Source organism: Arvicanthis niloticus, chromosome 4 (assembly GCF_011762505.2).
Source record: "Arvicanthis niloticus isolate mArvNil1 chromosome 4, mArvNil1.pat.X, whole genome shotgun sequence".
Classification (NCBI taxonomy): Eukaryota; Metazoa; Chordata; class Mammalia; order Rodentia; family Muridae; genus Arvicanthis; species Arvicanthis niloticus.
The window spans coordinates 18,463,396-18,487,470 of NC_047661.1; the positions used below are offsets into that span (position 1 = coordinate 18,463,396).

Below are 24,075 nucleotides of genomic sequence, written 5' to 3' on the forward strand. Positions count from 1 at the left end.
TTACTGTACTCGCTTAGCAGACTCGGCAGCCTTGCTTGAAGAGGTGGTCCATGGCTGGAACACAGAAAGCTCCTCCAGGCAGGAAGTTAGGCGTGGTGGCTGCGACTACAGAGGCTCCAATGACACAAGAAAGTCCATGAGTTTTACAGGCCTCATTTTTATGGCGGATGGTGGCTGGATCTGGATGCACACTCGTGAAACTCAGGGCAGACCTGAGTTAAATAGGGAGGGAGAAGGGGGGGACAGTCTGGGGAAGAATGCTTAATTGGCTATGCCCTCTGGCCTTCAGGCATCTCATTAGTATGCAAATCTCTTGAGGCTGAGGCTTGTAGTCATGCCCTCTACCTGTGCTGGGTAAAGCAATCTTCTCTTAGGGAGGGGCTGTATTGCCCTACATGACTGAAAATCATGGGTCAATGGTGTATCAGGAGCCTGGGGTCTGGGGCGTGGCCTAACACCTGCCATTTTCCCACTAGGGTCCAGGGTTCGAGGCCTGTGCCCAGCTAGGATCCAAGCTATCCTTTCACAGCCCCACAATAGTCACTAGGTGGCTGGGATCCTGTTGCCCAGGAGAGAAGCTAACTCTGATGGCCACTTGCTGCTCACAGAAGGCTAAGTAGCCTTTTGTGTAACTTGGCAAATTGTCTGCCATTTATTTCCTAAGCAGTGGTTGGGGCTCTGATCTGCTCAGGACTGACTGCCTTGCTTCTGAAGCAAAGTCCCCCATCTTTCTGCTGGACCCTCTATGGACAAGTTAACAAAACAAATATTAAAATTCAGATGCATGGTAAGAAATAAATGATGGGGCTTATTTCCCAAACTTATTTATTTATATACTAGCAAGTAAGTTGAAAGCTTGGGGGTTGGAAGAATAACAATTGTTAAAATGTCCATGTCACACAAAGAAGTCTACCAATTCAAGGCAACTTCTTAAAGTCCAACGGTAATCCACATGTCAGTATTTTTAAAACACTAAATTGTACTGTATGAGAAAAAAAACATGTCCTAGTTTACTTTTGGTTGCTGTGGTAAAACACTGTACAAAAGTAGTTTGGAGGAGGGAAGGGTTAATTACATCTTACAGGTTAGAGTTCACCATCAATGGAAGCTAGGGCAGGAAATCAAAGCAAGAACCTGCAGTTGGGAACTGAAGCAGAGGTCACAAGTAACACTCCTTTCTGGCTTTCATAGTTTGCTTTCTTATACAACCCAGGACCACTTGCCAAGGATGGCTCTACCCACAGTGGGCTGGATCCTCCACATCAAACATCAATCTAAAAAATGTTCTATGTGCTTGCCTACAAGTCAATCTGATGGAGGCAATTCCTCAGTTGAGGGTTCCTCTTCTCAGATGATCAGCTTTGGAAACATAAGGAATACCAAGGAGTGACTAGCCCCATTGAAATAAGCCAAAGACATTGGGGAGGTATTTCCTGGAAGAACAAACAAAAATCACCAACAGTCTTATGAAAAGTAGTATCCTCAAGTAAGCAGAAAGAAAATGAAAATAAAAACCACTGTCGGCATCGCCTCACGTGAGTTGGACTGTTGCCAGAAAGACTAAAATGATGTTGTCAAAAATGGAGGGTCAAGTAGACTCTTACACAGTATTGGTGGGAATGTAGAGTCATATTATTGTGGAAACAGTACAGAGTGACCTCAGAAAATCAAAACTAAACATATTGGATGATGCCAAGGAAAGGAGACCATTATGCCAAGATGCCTTTGCACTCACATGTCAGTGTGGTGTTGGGCACACAGGAGAAGAAATGAGAGAGGCTGTCTATCAGCTGGTGACTTAACATGTGTGCACTGTGGAAACCTGAAGTTTTCAAGAAGAAGGAAGTGTCATTTGTGACTTGCAGGAAATGGAGGACATTATAGGAAGTGTAATAAGCCAGCACAGATTGTTAGGCAGGTATCAGATTCAAACTAAGATGTGCTGTCTAAACCAGCTGACCTCTCAGAAGGATGGAGGGTGGTAGTGGTGGCCACAACCAGGGCTGGGGGAAGCAGTGATACATTCTTGGTCAAAGGTTACTAAACTTTATCCAGGAATCTAGGGTAGAACTTAGTGACTATCACTAACAATGTATTGTGTCCTTGAGAAGCCCTGCAGTAATTTTAGGTTTCTTTCTGAAAAACCTCAAGGATGTGAATGCATGTAAATACAGGAATTAGACTGAGCCAACTTGCTCTGCATATGTATTTCAAAACATTATATTATATGTGATACATGTAACTTTTGTTTGTCAAATAAGACACAGTGATAAAGGGATACATTTGGTATTTGGTAGAAGGTTACATTATTTGTAGTGAATGGCCCAAAAGTGGTTTTAGCAACAAAGGAAGCATTAAGACTGTTGTCTGAGGCAATGTTTTATCAGCAGGCACTTTGCACTGGTGAAACAGAATCTGTTTTGCTGGTAAGTTTGACCTAACAGGATTCTATTAACATCCCCAGTCTCTCTCTTCATTAATGTTTCAGGACCCAGCTGTGATATGAATCACGCACTGCAAAGGGCACTGCATATCAGGATTCCAGGCTTACAGGTCAGCTTCTCTTTCCCACTTAACACAGCAAGCACAGATAGAGTCTTACTGCGCAAATGACATTTTATTCGGATGGTAGAATTACTATTTAGGGATCTTCTATTTCTTACACCATTTGAAAAGCTTTAGGTTATTACTAAGATAAGTGTTATCTAACTTACCATTTTTAATGTTTTTGGCTCAAGGAAGTATAAGTTAAATGTTATGGAATATAAATAGCAGTTGATATGCAATTGAAAATTTTGATACTTTTCCATTCTTTAGTGCTGTGCTGAAACATGCTGGTTAAGAACTGAGCATAGGGGCCTGAGAGATGGGTCAGTGGTTAAGCGTACTCGTTCTTTCAATTCCCAGCACATACCTGATGGCTCACAATGACCTGTAACTCCAGATCCAGAGCATCTGATGCCCTCTTCTGACTTTCTTTGGTACTAGGCAAACAGGTGACACACGTACATACACACAGGCAAAACACTTATACACATAAAATTTTAAAAAAGGAACAGACAGAACTGAGCACGTATAGATGATAAATCAGCCATCCTTGAAACCCAGAAATTAAACATATCTAATTTTATCAGAGGAAAAACCTGTGACGTAGAAAAATAGAGCAGTGCTTGTTGGTTCTTGATATCGTTTGGCAGTTTGATACAAGGCCTGGTAAACAGAACAATTATACCTGTCAGTTTGAGTGGCAGCCATTTTAGCATAGTAGCTGGTATAAGAGTCATCCTCAAACATGAGCGAGCACTGAAATACCCACAAGGTCTTTTACAATTTAAAAATTATGTGACAGTGCTACCTCAGGGTCTCTGTAAGTCTCAGGGTCTCGGTAAGTCTGGTGAGGAGCCTCACATCTGCCTCTCCACAAGTCCTCAGGTACTGCTGAGATGCTGGCTCAGTACCTCAAAGGAAGATCCGGCATCCACATGTGCATTATGCATAAGGGGATAAATCTCAAGTTCATAAGCACGTACTAAGTATGCATGGCATTTACTGTCAACTTGTCACAACTTGGAATCAGCTGTTGTCTTAGTTACTCTTCTCTTTCTGTGTTATAAAATACCATGACTAAAAATCACTTGAGGAGGAAAGAGTCTATTATATAATAAATAGAAACTCTTGTGTCACACTCCTGTCATTGATGGAAGTCAGGTCAAGAACTCAAAGCAGGGATGTGGAAGCAGGAGCTGAAGCAGAAGCCAAGGAAGAATGCTGCTTACTGGCTTGCTCTCCCATGCTCACTCAGCTTGCTTTCTTACACAAGTTAAAACCACCTGCCCAAGGGTGTCACAGCTCACCGTGGGCTGCCTGCTCCCATGCCAATCAATAATCACGACATTGTTATACAGATTTGCCTTGAGATATTATGACCAAGCATTTTCTCAACTGCAGTTTCACAGATAATTCTAGCTTATGTTAACTTGAAAATAAAAAAGGGTCCAACCAGGACACTTAGGAAGGAGAGTCTTACTGAGGACTTAACGATATCAGGTTGGTCTATGGGCTTGTCTCTGGGGATTTATTTTGATTATATTAAATGATATAGAAAGACCCAGACAATTATAGCAACATTATTCATTGCCTAAGTAGGGGTCCCAGGACAGCATGAGAGGAGAGAGCTAGCTGTCTGCAGGCCTGCAGGTAAGGCAAGATGCATTCACTCCATCCCTTCTAGTCTAGTCTGTGGATACACTGTGACGAGCTGCACTACAGTCCTGTTCTGATTTCCCTCAAGGATAGACCAAAACTGGGAATTGTAAGTCAAGCGAATCTTTCTCCATGAAGTTGCTTGTTGTGGGGTATTTTATTACAGCAGCAGAAATAAAATTAGAACACTGTTAAAATAAAGACGAGAGTAAGTGTGCTCACTTTAGAAAAAGAACAATGCAATGACTGCTCGACCTTGGGTGCTTTGTGACCTGATTGTTAAGGCAGTCTCTGAAGTCAGGCTGCTTAAGGCCAATTCCTAGTTTATTGCCACCCAGACACCTTGAGCAAAGTATTGGATTTCCAGAGTCTCCTTTGCAGAGTCTATATTAACTCACAGAGTCCCTGTAAGAATTATTGAGTCGTAGTATTCGCATAAATACAAATACATACTACATAGCACCTGTTCTGCTAAACCTTGCTTCTGTTACCATTTGGTTAATGCTTTCATTAACTGTTTTGTGTTTGCAGCACACTGCTGTGGTAGTTGATGCAGACAGCTTGGAGTCTCAGTCTGTTTAAATACGAGTCTCACTGAAACGATCAAGGTTTTTTTTTTTTTTTTTTTTTTTTTTTTTTCTTAGCCAGCAGACATTTGTCATGTGGGGTGCACACACAAAGGCTAACCCTCTTGTGCAAGGGAAAATTCCCTTTCTTAGAGTGTGGTAGTACATGGCAGCACTGTATTCATTCTGCTATGAAGTCCTGGGCTGAACATCAGGAAAAGGCCGAGTTTGAAAAGAGGTGGCCAGCATATTCTCAGACACACCTAGAAACTACTACTGAAACCACTTAAAAATGATCCAGAAGGAAAGTACACATGGTTTGGTTTAATTGTTCACAAGATCCTAAGTCTGTTGTTAAATCTGTGTTTCCCCCCTTGTTAGGGTCTCCTATTTAGTCATGTGACAAGGATTGCTGAGTATTTCTCACAGTCCTGATTTCTTATGTTGAAAATGATGTTTCAGTTTTCCCCCTCACTCCCTCATTTCTCTCTAGCATCTTTGCTTCCTTCTCTTCTCTCCCAGCTTTGCTTCCTTCCCACCTGGCTGACAGCTCTTTGAATATGGCATGGCGAGGAAAGAGATTAGACACAATCCTGATGACAGGGATGATGGGGATTTACAGAGCATTGGGTTGGAATGTTTTCCGGAGACATAGAGGCCTAATACTTCTTTGCGCACACTCCTATTTTATCAGTGTGCATTCACTGTACAAAAGAGTGGGCTTCATCATGACATTCTCATTCATATGTATATTGTGTACATTTTAAAAATGTTTGTTTTAGTTGTAAGTGGTGTGTGTGTGTGTGTGTGTGTGTGTGTGTGTGTGTGAGTCCAGGTGCTTATGGTGCTCAGAGACTTATAGCTGAAGTTACAGGTGGTTGTGAGCTTCTCAACATGGGTGCTGGGAACCACACTTCTTCAAGAGCAGTGCACACTTGTCACTGTGGATCCGTTTCTCCAGTGCCTAGATCATTTGATTCTGTTTACTCTCCAACTCCTCGGTCCTGTTTTCACTTCCCACACACCACTATCCTCCGTTCTCTTCCCAAAGAGCTCCCCTTCTTTCAAACATTTATTCTAGATTCTTTAGTCTAGATTCTGCACAAGAGAGAAGAAAATATGTGTGTCTTCCAAGTCTGGCTTATTTCATTTAACATGATGTCTCCAGTTCTTTGGATTTCCTTGCAGAGGATGGATTTTCACTTTTCTTAGTGGTTTTGTACTACATTTCCCTTACTTGTCTGCTGATGAATATCCGGGTGACCTATACCTTGGCTACAGTGAGTAGTCTTTCAATAAAGATAGGTATGAAGAATAAAGAATATCTGTGGTATGCCAACCTGGATTCCTCTAAAGGTATCTTGTAACCTAACCTGTGTGTTTTGCTTACTGACTCACTTATGTCTGTAAGGACAGTAGATTCCCAAGCATGTTAATGAACCGACATGGAAGCCAACCATTTTTCTGAAAGTAGGGATCTATGGTAAAATTGGGAAGAGAGTGAATTGTATACAGAATAAATTGTATAAAAATTCTAATTGTTTTATGAAGTTTCTATAAGAGAGTAATAAACATTCTTGAACATAGCCCAACTCATGTTCATTCAACAAAATTAAATAATAATTGGGCTTTGCAATAATAAGAGTAACAATGGCTTATGTGTTCTCTCAGGTGAGCCACACAAGATGGCTGATACCAGGGGATCTTTTGTGGTTAAGAACAAAGGCTTCACAGGTTTTAAAGAATTTTAATGGAGTTAGATGTGTAACTTTTAGAAGAAACAGCTTTTATTCTTTAATGTGAAGTGGAGATAATATAAAAACCTAAGGTTACAGTGGGCATTTCACACAGTGCATGAGGAACACTGAAGGGCAGTGACGAATTGTGGGAAACCTCAGCTCTGCTGGAGTGGGTCATCTGTGAGTTGCATAACTGTGGCCTGCGTCTGGAGCATCTGCTCTCACTGGAGAATCTGAACCGATTTTGGTCTTGGAGCTTCCAGGGTGCAAACTTGGAAGGACTTGCTTGGACCACGTCTGCAGAAGAAGCTGTATTTTTTCCCTTTGCCTCAGCCAGTGACACATTACCCAGACGGGAAAACTGAATTTTGCAGCCTTTCCTTTCATGTTTTCTTCAGCTCTCCAAGTTTTATTTTATTTATTTTTTTTTATTTTTTCCCCAGATTATATGATCTCTTTAAACAGTTCAGTTTGTGGAATGACAATTGTATAGTTTGGGTGAAATGTCAAGAGCCCCTGTTCTTAAGTACACAGTGATTGCATAACTTGCTGCAATTCCCCCGTTTCTCCGAGTTTTGTGTTCAAGGCACCATTTGATATTACACCATACTCTCTCTTCTCCACATCTTGAAAAAAATGAGAAAATGTAAGTTTTCTTATTATCTGTTCCCATTTTCTTTGCGATTCTGAAATATGATTTTTAAGATGAGGTTTGTAAATAGCTACCTACCTGTTGAGTCACTGCCTGGGATAATTTATATTGGCTAGAGGGAGAGGAAACCATTTTCCTGGTTTCCTGTGAGCCACCTGAGTGAGTGCGGGGCAGTCTCTGGTGAGTCAGAATGGCTTGTCTGAATGACTTGTGAACCAGTGTTTAGATGAAATTTTGTTCTATATTCATTATAATTCTACTGTATCTACATGAAGAAGCCGTGCAGTGATGAGTAGTGTGTCTAACAGTACAAATATCTTTCTCTGTGTATGCATGTGTAAGCGTGTGCAGGTCATTGTCAAGTGTTACTCGTCCTTGTTCTTTGAGACAAGGTCTCTCATTTGGCCTGCTAGTTGTCAATTAGGCAAGGCTGACCAACCAGGGAGCATGAGGGATCTTCCTGATTCCACCTCCTTTGTGCAAGGATTGCTAAGCATGCTTACAACACAAGTGTTCCTATGAGCCATCTCCCCAGCACTCTCCTTCTTGCTCTCATTACACACCTGTCAGTTTTCTCCCTGCTTTGTTTCAAAGACTCTGTGTTTCAGGTACAATATCAAGCCTGCATTTCACGAACATACTCCTACTTAGCTATGGATTGGAATGAAAACTAGAAGGGTATGATTTTTTTTTTTTAGGTAAGTCTTGATAAGTAAACATACAATGTTTCAAAAAGTAATAGAAGTGGTAACCCCTTACAGATGAGTCAGCATCTCAGAGGACTCTTTTGAGAGTCACCTGGGCAAAGAGCTCTCACGGTGAATTGGAAGGGGTATTTTGGAAGACAACATGAGGAAGCTCAAAAACAATTTTCCAAGTGTATTATGTTTGCATGGGGGTTAGCAGGACAGTGTGGTGGGATGGAATTAACAGACCAGCAGGAGACTAGTAGTCACTGGGATAATAAGATAAGTGCATTGTGGGTTTCTATGGCAACTGGGGCCCCAGCTGTTCCTCTGGCCCAGCTTGTTGTAAAATGGCCCACCTGTGCCAAGTCTCTCCCTGCTTCAAAACAAATAAATGCTTTGTCCCTGTGTCTCACTGTTTCAGAGATGAAACATGAAACAGCACCAATTACTTGAACTGAGTGGAGCTTGCTCGTGTTCTTATGGACACTGTTTTTCTAATGGATGCTGTCATTTTTCCCTTAAGAAGATACATTTGAAGTGAGCACCAAAAATTCATTTTTCACGCTACATTTGCAATTCATTAAAGTGAGTGATGTGTTCAGAAAGTGAGTGGACTGGATGTCCAGCTGTGGCCTGGGAACAGCCATGTCCTTTCTCCTGAGGGTGATGAATGTGTAGGGGAACGGCTGGTGGCGTAGGAAGTTCTAAAAGCCCAATCATCAAATCACCTCTCTAGCTCCTTCTCTCTGCCACTTTCTGGTTGTGGGTTCACAAACATCTTTCCATTTCACTGATTCTTTGTCTGGACAATGGGGGCACGGAGGAGCTTGCCTTGCTCTGCCTTTTGTCAGGACCAGAGCAGCTCAACTTTATATTAGAAACTCTCATAGTCAACAATAATACCCACTGTGGGGGAGCCTGTGGGGCCTGAAGAGGGAGTCAAATCCCTCTTAGAGGCTGTTCTGAGCTGGAACCAAACTTAGGTTCTCTGCAAGAGCAGTGTGTGTTCTTCCTGCTGGGTCAGTGCTCCAGACCCAGTCATCCCCCTATCTCACTTCAGAGCTCTATATCCCCCTGTGGTGCACAACATATGCTGTGGCAAATTCTAGAACATTTCTTCTGCTCATTTCCTTCCATAATTAGTCTCCATACAGTTGGATTGTAGAAGGCAGGAATGTGCACATGTAGCTCTTAGGAGATATTTGTGGTTGAAGGGCAAGGCCTTAAAACATGTCCCAGGGATAGAAAGTTAGAGATTGCTATTTCGGAACCATGGGAGAGGTAAATACGGATAGTGAAGCCTGTTGAGGAGCCCAGGCCAACCAGTGTGGACAGACAGAATTCATATCTTTCTTCTTTCTGCTATGGTATCCCAGCAAGACATGGCTGAGTTTACTGAGACTCACAGACTCCTGTGAGTAGTATCTTTATAATGAAGATTACTGTAACACACAGGTAGGTGTTGAGGTTTGTTTTTTTGCTGTGTATTGTAATGCTAAGTACAGGCCCCCAAGACCTGGTTGCCCCAGAAAACAGAGGGTCCGGCATGTAGGCCCAAGTGAAACTGTGTGACCTTGCCCCAAAGTTATTTTTGATTGGTGAATAAAGATGCTGATAGCCAATAGCTGGGCAGCTAGACATAGGCAGGGTTTAGGGTTCCCAAGCTTGGGGGTAGTAGGAGAACCATGAGGAGAGAAGAAAGTGAGGAGGAAGAAGAAGCCACCATGGGTTACAAGAGTCAAGAAAACATGACCCTGAGGACTGGCCAATTGGAGTGAAGAGCAGCCCAGATGAAACCTAGTAAGTAATAACTTGGGGTTATCAATAGAAAAGCAATTCTAACAGCATAGAGGGTAGATATTTGCCCAGCTCTTGTGCTGTTTAGGACTTATTGTAAATGATAAAAGTTGAATGTCTTTCATCTGGGAACTAAATTTAGATCAGAGGTGGGGTAGAAACACTGGATTGGGATTAGACATTTCTACAATACACAGGATTACTGAGTATTTAGGTATAACACAGGAAAAGCACCCAGTAAGTCTCCATGGCTCTCCCTCCTGGGCACTCTTGGTGGGAGCTCTCATTATGGCCGCCATTACTGCTGGTGCTGAAACAACACAATCCTTGGCATACAATTTATTTTAATGTGGTAGAATCCTGAGTATCTTCTCTTACTTCACAGGGCAAAGATGTGAATGAACACTCAACATGTTGTTTCCTCTTCTTTATGTTCTTTTACATAAGTAGAGCTAATACTGGACTAGAACAGATTTTTTTTGTATTGCCAAATAAATGGGACAGTCAATGGCAGCACAGGGAGAATGTGCTAAGCACACAGTGAATTCATTAACACGTTTCCCAGCCAAATACATGGAAAGCGTATACAATCAGTTATTCTAGGCGCCGAGACAGCTACCGGGTGAGAACGCGCTTTGCAATGCAAAGTTTGGAAAAACACTTCAAACTTTCTGTGCAAAATTCAAATCAAATATTTATGGTGCAGTTCCTGCTAGAGCAGGCAGGTTTCCTGAGATTCACTTTTATTACCTGTGCTGGAGCCACAAGTTCCAACTCGGAAGCCGACTCAGAGTTGAGGGCACTTTTCCCGGTACTCAGCTCTGGCTGAGATCTATGTTCCGAGGACCTGCGAGGAGACAGTGAAGACGCTCATGTACAGCAAGAACAAGCCCAGCCAGCAGCCCATCCAGGACCCAGGCCCTAGCCAGAATCAAGCTTCGTCCTTTATAGTCGCCACTTCCAGAGTCTAAACAAGCAGATAGCTATAATTTTTTTTTCAGTAATATGAGATACTTTTTTTTCTTATATAGGAAATTTTATATTTTGAAAAAATAGTGTTTTGTTCTTGTTGGAGCCAATTTATAAGGTAGATCTCTATGGGTCTGGATTGTCACAATATGGAGATTCGTATGAGGGCAAAGGAGAGAGACAGAAACAAGAGGCTGCCCTTTTGGAATCTCTTAAAACACATTTAAAAACACGGTGTTCTGGTTACTTTTACTTAACTTGACACAGATTAGAGGCACCTGGGGAAAGGGAACCTTCAGCTGAGGAACTGTCCACATCAGATTAGCCTGTGGGCTTGTTTGTAGGACACTTTCTCCATTAAGGGGAGGGCCCAGCCCACTGTGGGCATTGCAACCTACAGGAAGGTGGTCCTTAGTTGTTCAGGAAAGCAAGCTGAGACAAGGCAGCAGAGCAAGCCAGTAAGCAGTGCTCCAGGTTCAGTGCTATGTTGTGACCTGAGAATTCCAAGGTGAACTAAACCCTTTCCTTCCCAAATTGCCTTTGTTCATAGTGTCTTATGAGCATAGCAACAGGAAAGTAACTAATACACCCGGTAAAGCTCAAGCGGTCACATTCTTTCCTGAGTGTTCATGGTTCGTCTGTAATAACTACAGTGAATGGCAGTGGGTGGTTGAGAAAGCGGAAAAGCTGTGTAACCAGCAACAACGTGACTACCACCGCTGCAATGATGCATTAGCTACCCCCATGCATTCTGTTTACTAATAGTTTTGTTACATATTCAGTTACATAATTATTAAAATTATCAAACTAGGGCCTCTTCCTCAAATCCTTTATTACTAAATTTTCTTTTCTTTTTTCTTTTCTTTTCTTTTCTTTCTTTCTTTCTTTCTTTTTTTTTAATAATTTGTCAACGTGATTTGTGGAAGTGATGGCATAGAAGATTATTATTCTATTTTAATCTAGACATCTGTTTTAATCCAGAGCCCTTAGGTATCTGGATTAACTGAGCTCACTGGTTATTTCTAGACATGGGAACACCCATATAGCCAGTGCAAGGTGCTGTTCACGGGTAGCAGGACATCTTACCACAGAAGCTCTTTGGATCCCGTTCTAGAAGAGCACGATCTCCTCTCTGCCATGAGATGTCCCTTGCCTGTTCGGTCACTGTGAAACTTGACATCATCCCATTTTTCCAGTTGTGTTTGAATGTCTGCTAAGGAAGAAGAAAGTAGAGGAGAAAGTCCAGGACCAAGCAAAGAAAAGAGATTGATTGAGATGAAGATTCCAGGTAAATTATAGACAGTCCATGTGTACAAGACCCAAGGCTAAGATTTACCTTCTTAAGGGCACACGAGACTGAAATGAAACACATGCAGCCAAATAAAAACTAGACTTTTTAAAGATAAGTTGGATTGCTTTTACAGTTGAAGCAATCAAATAAAATTAACTTGAAGACCTAGTTTTATTAATCTATATGCATTTACCTGACATGTAGATGCGCGTACAAACACATGCACATGCACGCACATGCGCACATAGGCACACACACACACACACACACACACACACACACAGAGTCATACACAGTCACAGGTACATTTGCTTGATTTGTCTGGTTGCATGAACTGAGAAGCAAACTGTCCTTTCTTAGGGGAATGTGGAGTGTGGAGATAAAAGTTTGAACTCTGAAGTTAACTAGGGTCAGGCCCACATTTCCAGCTCATTCTGTTTCTAGCTGTGAGATCTTGGACAAGTTAAAATTTAAAGCCTTGTTTTCACATATTTTAAAGTTGTAATGACAAAAAAACCCAGGTACGTGGTGTGGTTCAGTGCCATCCTGGATATCACAAGCCGACAGTGAAGGCTATTGATAGCTATCATCACCATCTTGGACATTATCTCAGGAATGTTTTGTCTGAGTGTCCCCAAGTCCTGTGATGCTCTTATTTCTCTCTCTTGTTTCTCACTTGTGTTAAACTGAGAATTCCTAGAAAGTAAGATGTATGCTTTCCTTTAATGTTAGCTCCCAAACATCACAAGCTCAGTCCGTTGGAAGGAACACATAAGTGAATGAATCAACACTTGTTTCATGAAGCTGAGCTCTCATGGCTACTCGTCTAAACACAAAAGATGCTATACTCTTCCCAGCTTCCCAAAAAAGCCTTATGGTTCCTGTTCATATGTTCACTGTTATAAAGTCACCTGTGAACATGACTGTCATATCAGCACCAAGAAGACAAGGTTAATCCATAGCTGCTGCAAACCTTTGCCTTACCTAAATCTAAGGATGATGTCTCTGGCCCTCGGAGGGCCTGTGCTCTCTGCTCAGCATCTGTACTGATGAGGTCAGAGCCATCAGCTTTCTTCTTTAGGGATGAGCTCTTTGAGGAGGACTCAGATTTCTTGGCTTTGGTTTGTGTTTGAGAGACAGGTTCGCTCAGGTCAAGGAGATCCAAGCCAGTGGTCAACACTATGAGAGACAGAAGACAAGAGAAACCATTTACTCCCTGTAGTTATTATTATGCATTCATTGTGTGTGTGTGTGTGTGTGTGTATGATCAAGGGTGTGAGTAAGGACACATCCTGTGTGTGGATGTCAGAGGACAACCTTAGGGGTTGTGTTCAGGTGCTGTCCAATTTGTTTTTTGAGGTGAAGTCCCCACTGTCCTGGAACTGAACAAGTAGATTCGTTTGTCTGGCCTTTGAGCTCCAAAGATATGCCTATCCTTGTCTTCCCAGGGCTAGGATCATAGCACCCTATCCACTCTTCTACTTTTCTTTCTTTAAGCATGGTTTCTGGGGATGGAACCCAGAGCCTTGTCGTTACAAGCCAAGCACTTCACCGACTGAGGAGCCTCTGCAGCCCCCGGTAGTCTTTTTTTCAAAGTAGGTATGTCAGTTGGGCGCATGTAGCTTCTGTGTTGACTGGATGAATTAGGATCAGCAGTGCATTTGGGTCTCACTGGAAAGGGGTTTTATAATGCAGTTGAGGGACGGGAACACATGCTGATGCCTTGACATTTAATATGCCAATTGTAATTTCAAACAACTAGCTATAAAATGGCTATACCTGTGCTTCCTAGTGAACTGATTTCATTGTTCTAAATACTCTAATGATGGCAAAGATAAGAGTATGTGCCTATGTAAACCCAGGCAAGTCAGAATTAATAAGGCCAGCTTTGTGACATGTTCTTTTCCAAGTACAGCCAACTCTGACTAGCTCTACCTGAGAACCAGAAAGCCAAGAGGAAAGGCAGTCCCTTCAGCTCTTCCTTACCTTGGGCTGGAGAGGCTGAGTGTGCAATTGACCTGGTGGCTTCCTAGGAGTCTTCCCTCAGCTTGGGAAAGGCAAGAGTGGGCAGTGGAGCCCCTGTGCTCACCATCCCCCCTGACCCCCATAGTCCACAGCACCCACTATAGCACTTTCCTCAATTACAAGTCCCATGACTTTTCAGCTTGTCCTCTGGGTGGAGATTGGTTGTGAACGACAGCTCAATCCCATTCCATCTGCTTCCGACTTGGGTGCTCCCTTGGCAGAGCTTCATTGAGCTCACAAGGGGAAGTTCCTTAGTCATGCACACTCTGCCTGCATATGTACATGAGCTAACCATCCCCAGGTGAGTCTCTGTTGTGTAAGTGAAATTAGAAGTACCATGGTACTTCTAATGTGCCTTGAGCTAGATTTCCTGGGCAGCCTGCACTCTAGTTGCCAAATGCTGAATGCTGAAAATGGAGAATCAGTAGTCTTATAAGTGTGGGATGAAGATTAAATGATCCAATGGACACAACGCCCCAGGCTTATGCTAACTACTCACTCCTTAAATGCCACTTCAGGCAGGGGAGAGGGTAGTGTTGTGGTGGGATAGTTTTCATGGCATTCAAAAGCCCAGCCTGATTTATTCCCAGCAACGCATGTGTATGCACGAGTGCATGCATATGTGCGTGTGCACGGGGTGGGAGGGCATGTATACACACACACACACACACACACACACACACACACTTCTATTTTCCAGGGACCAAAACTGCAACAATTCCCTAATTCCCTCTTTCGTACTTAGTCTTTGACAGTTTTCTTTTTTCTGTTCTGTTTCAAGCCACAATCGAATCTACACACAGTGAGAAAGAAGAATGTTCCTGAGGATAAAACAAGACTCGACAAAGGCTTTGTCTCCACAGAGGATTCTATGAAGTAAACTTATCACAAAATGGTCTGAAGGTGTCAGCTCGCCATGGCGGAGTTTGCTTGAGAAGATGGGGGCCAATTTCCAACAGTGAGCTGCTTAGAGAGAAGATACTTGTGAGTTGGAGCAAAGTGGGTGGCAAGAGGCTTCCAGAACTGAGACAGCGGTGTGCTAAGCCACATCTAAGCGCAGCAGGCAGCCAAGACAGGGCTGCACACACTTCCTATCCACTGAGTGGTTAAATGAAATTTCTCAACACTTTTGGAGCCGCAAGAAGTCTAGGCCCAATGGGGCTTCTTTATGATGGAAGAAATATCCTTTTTTACCATTTGTACAAACAACGAAGAATTAGCCTCTCTCCCCTAAACTTTTCTTAGAAGCAATTTTTTCTAGGAATCATGAACTTGGGTTTTCAAAGTACATTTGCTACAAAACAGTAGCCAGAGGTTTAATTTAATCTCTATCTGCTTCTGAATGAATGAACTGAAAATTCAAGCCAGCCAGTCATACGGTCCACTCTGAAGCATCGTGGGCCCTTTCTGTGCTTGTTCTCTGTGCCTTCATTGTTTTCTGTGTAGATGTGAAGCTGGAGCCAGACGTGCATGAAGGCCCCACTTACTGCCCATTTAATGGGAGCAGTGTCTTAGAGGTTGAAAGGCCTTGAAGCCGAGAGTCCCCCAGGATGATAACTTTGAAAGCAGAGATGGTTGGGGCAGCTTTAGGCGTCTGGAGGAGACAGTGCATTGTTGTGTGAAGTGTGCAGTAGTCAAGGCTTGTGAAGAGGGCTTACAGCTGCTCGAGCACTTCAAAGCAGGCATATCTGAGCCCAGAATGGTTGCTGCTTCACTGACTGCCTTGATCCAGTTTAAAACACTCCTCTTAGACACACGAAGGGTTGGGTCCCAGAACTTTTGTGTTCAGTGTAAGAGTACAGCAATCATTAGCTTTCAAGAGAGCATGTCAGAGTGTGCATGTACATACACATGTAAGTCAGAGTGTGCATGTACATACACATGTAAGTCAGAGTGTGCATGTACATACACACGTGAGTCAGAGTGTGCATGTGTACAGATACACATGAGGACAGGACCAAGGAAATACCTCCCAAACACTTTAGCTTTTCATTTGTGGCCTTTCCTACCCAGGCCCCTGTCAGTTACCCTGTCAGGTCACAGGTTGTGGGTCCCATCATCTAAGTATGTTTATAGGTGGAATCCAGGAGCATTATCTGAGAAGGGACTATGAAAGTGAATCTGAGATGCAAGCTACTTTTGATGACAGAAGAAGGACGTGTAAGTCAAAAATGGCAGGTATCCTCTAAAATGGGAGCAAGCAAGGCAGCGAATGTCTATGATCCAAGAGGAGTCTGTCCCTGATGGCTCTGACTTTCAGAAATTTAAAATACAGAGGAATGCTGTTTCACCTGCTATATTTGTGGCACTGTTTCAGCAGCAATAAGAAGGTAATATAATGGCTGTCCACACTGAGCCTCAAATACAGGTATTCCATTTCAAACCTATCTAAACTTTGACTGAGCCTGGAGGTGGCATGCAGACTCTTAATATGGTAGCTCCCTTGCCCCTTAAGATCCTGGTTATCTGGCAGTTTGCAAGGTTTGAGGTAGGTTGGTAGTCTCAGAAACTGTCTTTTTTTGGATAACTAAAAATGTTCCACTGGCTAACATTTCCTGACAATGGCAGGTAACACATGTGAAAACAGCCATTTGTAACCATCTCTAGGACAGCTGAAATTGATAGCCTATGAAACCAGAAGGCTCTCCCAGGTCACTGCAAATGTATAGAAAAAAATGTCTGGCCTCCTGAAAGGGCTACTCAAAGCAGAACAGAATAGCATCTAGTAAAAAGTGTTGTGTGAGATCAGCACCGTGACACCTGATTTTAATCCCAGCACTAAGGACTCAGGAAGAGGCAGATCTCTGAGTAACAGATCAACCAGGGCCACATAGAGAGACCTTGCCAAAAGAAACAGAAAATTCTTATTTTAATCAGTTGATCAGTTGGTGGAAGATATACTGATATTAACACTGTGCGATGAAGCCTGACTTAGACACACAACCATAGAAATATATTTACCAAATAGATAAAGTCTAGTTAAAGAATTAAGTCAACCTTTTCTTCTTTATTGTAATATGTCATTGAATTTATTCCTCAGGTCTTTCTCTTTCTATTTCTGTATGTTCTCTTTCTATTTCTGTATATGTTGTATATGCATATACTGTGTGTGTTGTCTATGCAAGCTCTGCATGTGTGTGTGTTATACATGCTTGCTTTGCATGTGTGAGTGTATATGGACATCCTAGGTTAATATCAGGAATAACCTCCAATTGTCCTTCCTCCTTATTCATTGAGGAAGGGCCTCTGCAATCCAGAGATTGCCAGCACAGTGCATCTTTCTAGCCTGTTCTGGAGACCCTGTTTCAACTTCTAGAGGCTGGATTACAGGCCAATGCCTGAGGAATCTAGACTCTGGCTTTCATGCTAGCTTGCCTGGCAAGTGCGTTAACAATTAAGCCATTTTTTTCCCAGTCTCTGCTTCCCATATTTCTTAGCTTTTCTGAGACATGTCATTAACTTCATGGCTAGGTGATTTTTATAAAAATGTATCCTGTAAACCTGATGCTAATATTATAGTTAAGATATTTTATTATGTAGCTTATGTACAGAAGCCCCAAACATAGGCATAATAACTCCAAGTGAAAGAGTGAGATAAAAAATTATAAGCTATGAAAAAAGTTCCTTCCAAAGTAACTGTTGGTTTAATGACTCAGTGTCTCATTCTTATGTGGCTTCATAAATCACAGCCAGGATCGCCACTTTTCTTCTTGATTTCTGACAGAGTCTGTCCTGTGCTTTAACATATGTCACAGTTAATAAATTACACAAGATAATTGCAAATTTTTTCATACTACACGTATGACAATACAATCATTTAAAATATATGTTGTTCAGTGACTTTCAGGACATTTATTATCACCAGTCTGTATATAATATTGACATACTTGCTTTTTTAAAATCAAAGGTTTTGCTTGGTCTGTTGCAGCAGTCTATAATTTCAGCTACATGGGAAGTAAGAGAATCACAATCTTTTTTAAGATGTAGAGTGAGTTCAAGGCCAGCCTGGACAATTTAGTGAGAATGTGTTTCAAGAAGTGGAAAAAAAAAAAAAAAAGACTATGAATACTCAGCATGACCCTGGGTTCAATTCCCAACACAGAAAAAAAAATCATGGATACATAATTATTTTCTCTTATTTAGCAATAAAAATATATTCTTTTAAAATTTGTTAGAAAAAATCATCATGCTGGAAAAATAATTCTTACATTGTTTATTCTGTATTGATTTTTATAAGAACTATGCTCAACGGGGATTAAAAAATATAGTGATTTTTGCCTTGAGATATAGTTCTAAGCTTGTAAAACAATGTAACCAACACAGTATGATTGGAAATCACTGTAGGGCAGAAAAGATTGAGAGTATTACATTATGGATTGAATGGGGTTCCGCCCCATTGTTCCTAGGTAGAGAAGCCCTGACACTTCAGAAGGTGAACTTATCAGAAATGTGACTAAAGATGAAGCTGTCATGGAGGAGGCCAGGACACAGTTCCAGGATAACAGATATCCTCATGTAAAGAAGAAATTTGGATACAGGTAGGTGTGCAGACAGATACAATATGATCTGCATGCAGACAAAATAACAGTTTATGCACTGTAGGGCAGAAAAGATTCAGAGTATCACGTTATGGATTGAATGGTGTTTACTAACTGAACCCCTCAGGGCAGGCTGCTCCTAAGTGGCTTAGTTTCTTCATCAGTGGGAACTGAAAAGTGAGCATGAGCTTCCTTAGTCCCCTGACCCTTGTGGCATTGCCTGCATTTGAGAGACACAGGCTCTGTGTTTTCTGAGATAGCCCTGCAGTTTCACAGGGCTGAGCCCTAGCTTCAAAGGTTAGGACCAATCAGATCAGAGAGTCTGAATTCATTCAATGTTCTGCTTCGAGTGCAGCAAGCACCGTTCAGTGTTCCTGAGCACTCCAAACGACAGCTGGATTTAGAAAGCAATCACCTGGATATGATGTTAAGCAATAAAGAGGGAGGTGTCAAGAAGCTGTCCCCTGATATCCATCAGGATGACCTCCCTGGCTAGAGTCTGCCACTATCAACACATCCCTGGATGGATTCATCCATCTTTTCAAGTAGTTTCCAAGGCAAGGATCGTACTGTTATTAGATAAGGAAACTGAGGCTCAGCTACTGTTACCAGATAGATGAGAAGAAGCAGAAGCTGGCCCCCAGATGCAGAGCCAGGATGAGCACGCATGAGTTTTCATCTCCCTTCAGATCATCTACTCTTCCACCTCTGCCACCCCACCATCTGCCACAAGTTCTCTTTCTGTAGTAATTTTTAGCAATCTGGGAAAAAAAATTACTTTTTTTCCTGTCTGATTTTCTTCATTTGATTCCAGTGAAGTCGCCTCCCAGTAGAGTCCACTGTGGAAAAGTGAGACGACTTTAAGAAGAAAGGGAGAGATCATATTGGTTGGTACCATCCATTCACTATAATCTCTGGTTTCCTATCCTTAAATACCACGCTTTTCTTATTATTTGAAGAGCACATCTTTGAACATGAATGAGGTAGTTTTAAAAAGGAGACATGTAGATGTGGCCAGTGGCCGGCAGCCACTCCTCACGTTGACGAATACTCACTTCTGCATGTGCCAAGCACTGAGCAGATGAGGGTATTCTGTTGAGAATGTTTAATTCCAGGAAGTGTATGTGTGAATTGGGATGTTTAGACAATTTACACAAGAGATCAAGGAACACATCTAAGTGGCTGTACATTGCCTGTCTGTAGGGTATTTTAGTTACCATTTAACTCTACTCAGAAAGATGATGACTTTTTTTTTTTATTTTGTTGGACTTTTGTTTTACAAAATATTTCCAAAAACAATTAGACCTGAATTTGCAAAATCTCACTCTGATATAGCAGCTCTCCTTACAATCTGGTGGATTCTGAAATACAGAGAGGTAAATGCAGAAGTGTACGTACCAGAACTTAAGTGAGAACAGCAGCAGGTTTAAGGCCTGCAAAACTGTATAGTTTCTTAGGATATAAATCATTTATTAACCTATGCTAAATTGTATACACCCAAAATTCACTTGGTTGCAAACATTATCCCCCACTTAAAATGTCTAGAAGAGGGGCTGGTGAGATGGCTCAGCAGGTAAAAGTGTTTGCTGCCAACCCTGACAACCTGGGTTCCATCCCTGGGACCCATTTGATGGAAAGGAGCCATTTCTGATGAGCTATTCTCCAACCTCCAGGTATATTTCAAAATGCAAATCTTCACACCTAGCAACCCTTCCACTTCTTTAGTAAGATTCCTGGAAGAAAAGGATTTGTGTTCGTAGGTAAAGTGCACTCCACTTGAACATAGTTAGAAATGAATTACCAGCTGTGTTGGACGTCACTGGCTTTGCAATGGCCTCGGATTTGGTTTCGCAGAGGAAGTCGTCGATGGAGGGGCTCAGGAGAGGTCTGCTTTCTTGTTGCTCATTCACCAGCTGAGAACAAATGGACACGGGTGTCAAAGGGCTTCTCTGTTGAACTGTGGAAGCATGTAAATGAAAACGCAGCCTTGCAACACAAGGGGACAAGCAAGCCTACTGAAATAAACACAAACATAAAAAAAAAATGGGGTTGGGCAATAGAGAAAACAAAACATTATCACGGGGAGGGAATGAGCCTTCAGCACTGTTAACACAGCTTTGATGCAGCCAGCTTCAGTATTAAAGCTTAAGCCTGTCTGTCTCCCTCCAGGAGTGGCTTTACAACCATCCAATGTCAACACATCGAGAAAAGACACAGTTGCTATGGGCTAACGCCACTCTATATTTGGACTGAAAGTTCTAGAAAGCGTTGGAACAGTGGCTTCAGACTCCATGGTGATGGGCTGTCATGAGGACTAGCTACTTGATGATGTCTGTAGGTGAGATGTACACACATATGGACCTGTGCAGTTGGTTGGATGAACATGATTGATTTTTTCCCCTTCTTAATAGCTCAAGGAGCCTAGAACAATCCCCCTCATTTCTGTAGAATAGTTTAGTAGGACATAACGAATTTTATTTGAGAGAAGATATTATTATGTTACCTGTCCTGGGCATCTAGTAGGTGTTTGTGAACACTGTCAGTATGTGGGAATAGATTTCTGTATGTGTAATCCTTTTTTGCCATTAGTTCATTCTATGACTTAATAACTTTTCAATTGGATGTAAAATTCTGAGAGCTTGCGTCAGTGGGTCTCTAATCACTAAGAGTGGGCAGCTTTTACTTTAGTTCTTGTGCTTCATTTTGAGCCCAGGATTTCTATGGCTAAGAGAGAAAAAACTCAGGATTTTCTGGGAGACAGCATAGAGGTTTGATTCTACTTATTGTCAAGAAAAGATGTGCCTCAAAGTGTCTAGAATTTTAATAACTAACATGTCGAGGTTTCAAAATACTTTAGAATGCCTCACATTAACACACCATTGTTCCTCTGGCTCAGAGTCAATAAAGCAGGTCACGGACATCAGACAGGACATCCAAGCACGCCATTGTTACTTCAATGCATCGAACCTCATACCTCTACTAGAGCTTTTTATAGAGAATTAAACTTTTGATTCTCATGCACATCTGTGGCTATTATTGAGGGATATTACAGAGAATACCCCCTTTTAGTGCTTCAGTTAATGGAGTTACCTATTCTTCAGTTATTGTTAGTTTTAATGCTACTACATACAAAGTCACACTTCACTGGAAATTACATTTTCTAAGGTGGCTGTGGGTTTTAAGCATTTTAATTTATTTATTTTAAGAGACATTCCTTTAGCCTATGAGTGAAATTCTGGTCCCTTTGCTTTTTGTTTCCATCCCCCTTGCTTATTATTGTGAAATAGTTATAAGTGTTGAGGATCGGTGAGCTCATTGTAGTTTCTGGGTAAGGCATTTGAATCTTTAAAAATGCCACTCAAGTTTAGGAATTAGATGAAATATTTTCTGGCATAAAAGTCCATTTTATGATCTTAAAATGTACTTGAAATCATTGGCGAGGCATATAACAAACCAGAAAATGACAAAATTGCTAACACCTTGTGATTCTGTGTTTGGTTTCTCATACAGCGGTTTGGATACAAAATTTATGCAGGGGACAGTTTCTAGGACCCAGGCATCATGCTGGGTGTGCTGATGTCATTTGTTCTTCTTACCCTCAGTATTTAATGAAATGAACCTTTCCTGTGGATGCCACATTGTCAAGATTTATGGAGGCTGAAGGTCACCATCAAACATGGCACTGCACGATAGTCTGCGATGTTCTCTGACAGAGATGCGTCACTCAGCAGTGTGTTCTGATTGCCAGCCACTGGCCCTAGTTCTCTCTGACCTGTCAACTGATGTGTATAAGACACCACCACCATCACTTTAAAAACATGAATATCTTGATTCTTTGACAATTCCAACTTTTCTAAGGAAAGTTTGATTTCTAGAACAAATAGCTATACTATCTGTAGCTAAATTATCTTTGTGTTGATTTAAAAAATCATGACTTTTGTATTTCTTCACTGTAACATTTTAGTTCACAGAAGAATTAGATACTGTTTGGTTTTGAAATGTTCAGGGATACATAAGGGGCTGACTTAGGAATGGGACCTCTGTCTAAACACCAAGTTCACTTTTATATCATACACATCTTGCACACATGCTTGGAGGTAAGTTTACGTGATGTAGGTGTTGTGTGTCTGCCTGTGGTTTGGCTGAGACCTGCTGTTTGAAGTCAGAGGATTCTACTTGTGGCTTCAAACTGAAGCATGATAAGGTGTAGACATTTTTCAGACTTTAGATTTTCAGATTAGGAATTCTTAACCTGTACCACTTTTAATATAGATAAATACAAGTTATGTTTCAAGAACTGTTTTCTGGTACTCCCCTTTCCGAAACAGTGATGGCTTATGAATTTATGCCTGAATCCTGATTCTGTGCACATGACATGCAGAACAGGCCTGAGCTACTACAACTTAGAATACTGGGATCTTCATTCTCTGTAGATGATTTCTTAATACTGAAAACCATTCTATTTATTTGGTGACTCCCAGGAAACCATTGTTTATATCAACATGTAAATGGAAAAACCAGGGAAAAGCACTATTGAATAAGAGCTTCCTTGAGGAAAGCATGCTTTGTCAAGCCAATAGAATTTTGTTGTTGTTGCTGAGTCGCTCATTCAAATTTCAGATGGGTTTCCCAGAGGAAGAACCAGTGGTCCTCTGGGTTCACTCAGCACAGGAAGAAAGGGAACCAGGAGATGCTGGCTCAGAAAGATTCCAGGAAGCCCAGCTCAGAGTCATGGTTTTCTATTCTTCTAGACCCTTCATCTGCAGGCCGGTGCCTCTTCAACGTCCAATGTCCAGTGACCACTGCTGACTCCAGGGTTGATGAAAACACTGACAGTCACCTCATATCACTAGGTTATTCTTGAGGTTTTGCTTCACAGACACAAAACAAGAGGGCACAGCTTTTAGAGTTAGCGTTTCCCATGCTGGATCAGAGTGGCGGTGCTCTGGATGAAGTGGGGGTGGTGCTGGGGTTCCAGGTGAAGAAGATGAAAAGTCAGATGACAGAGAGCATGGAACAGGTGAAGATGTGGAAGATGATGTAAGTGACATCATGAAGACAAAGGACAATTCCCTTGCAAGGTCTGAGCTTAGACACAACTGCAGCTCACACTCACGCACATCCTTCACTGCTTCCAGTAGGGAGCTTTCATGAAAAAGTTGTTCAAGAAATGGCTGACAAATGAGACAAATGGCTCAGCAAGCGCGAACACACACAGGTGTATCTCACATAGTCCAAGTGAATCTTCGGTTTATTGACGTAGCATGATTTTAGTCTCAGAAGAGCTATTTTTAAGTGTCTAGATTGGGCCAGCTTTCCCCTGCCTCCTTCTCATTCTTAACCAAGAAGGTGATTTTTCTTGTGGTGCTTTAAGAATAAATAAATCTTTCAGGTCATAAAGGAAATGTTCAAATTAAATGGAATCTAAGACAATCCCTCTAATCTTTTTTTTTTTTTTTTTTTTTTTTTTTTTTTATAAATTGTATGCTATGGTTTCTCTCCTTATTCATCAGCAGGTTTATTGACTTTTAGATTTACCTCATTTCATTTGAAAACACTTTATCATTTCCCCTAATTTAAGGCTTAGGGTACAAAGCACATTGGAG

General features: G+C 41.7%; 1 protein-coding gene across 23 annotated transcripts in view; it reads right to left on the reverse strand.

Annotated features, from left to right (window-relative positions):
• Positions 1-24,075, reverse strand: part of Pex5l (peroxisomal biogenesis factor 5 like) — a 216,885-nt gene that overhangs the window by 58,523 nt on the left and 134,287 nt on the right. For 18 of the 23 annotated variants that reach the window (XM_034500983.2, XM_034500981.2, XM_076932269.1 and 15 more), the window contains 4 exons: positions 20,271-20,382; positions 12,891-13,085; positions 11,702-11,828; positions 10,397-10,493 (listed from right to left, as the gene is read on the reverse strand). In XM_034500983.2, the coding sequence (XP_034356874.1) occupies positions 10,397-10,493; positions 11,702-11,828; positions 12,891-13,085; positions 20,271-20,382 (531 nt within the window). The remainder of the gene's footprint in view (positions 1-10,396; positions 10,494-11,701; positions 11,829-12,890; positions 13,086-20,270; positions 20,383-24,075) is intronic. The other 5 variants (XM_076932270.1, XM_076932260.1, XM_034500980.2 and 2 more) reach the window with 1 other exon arrangement.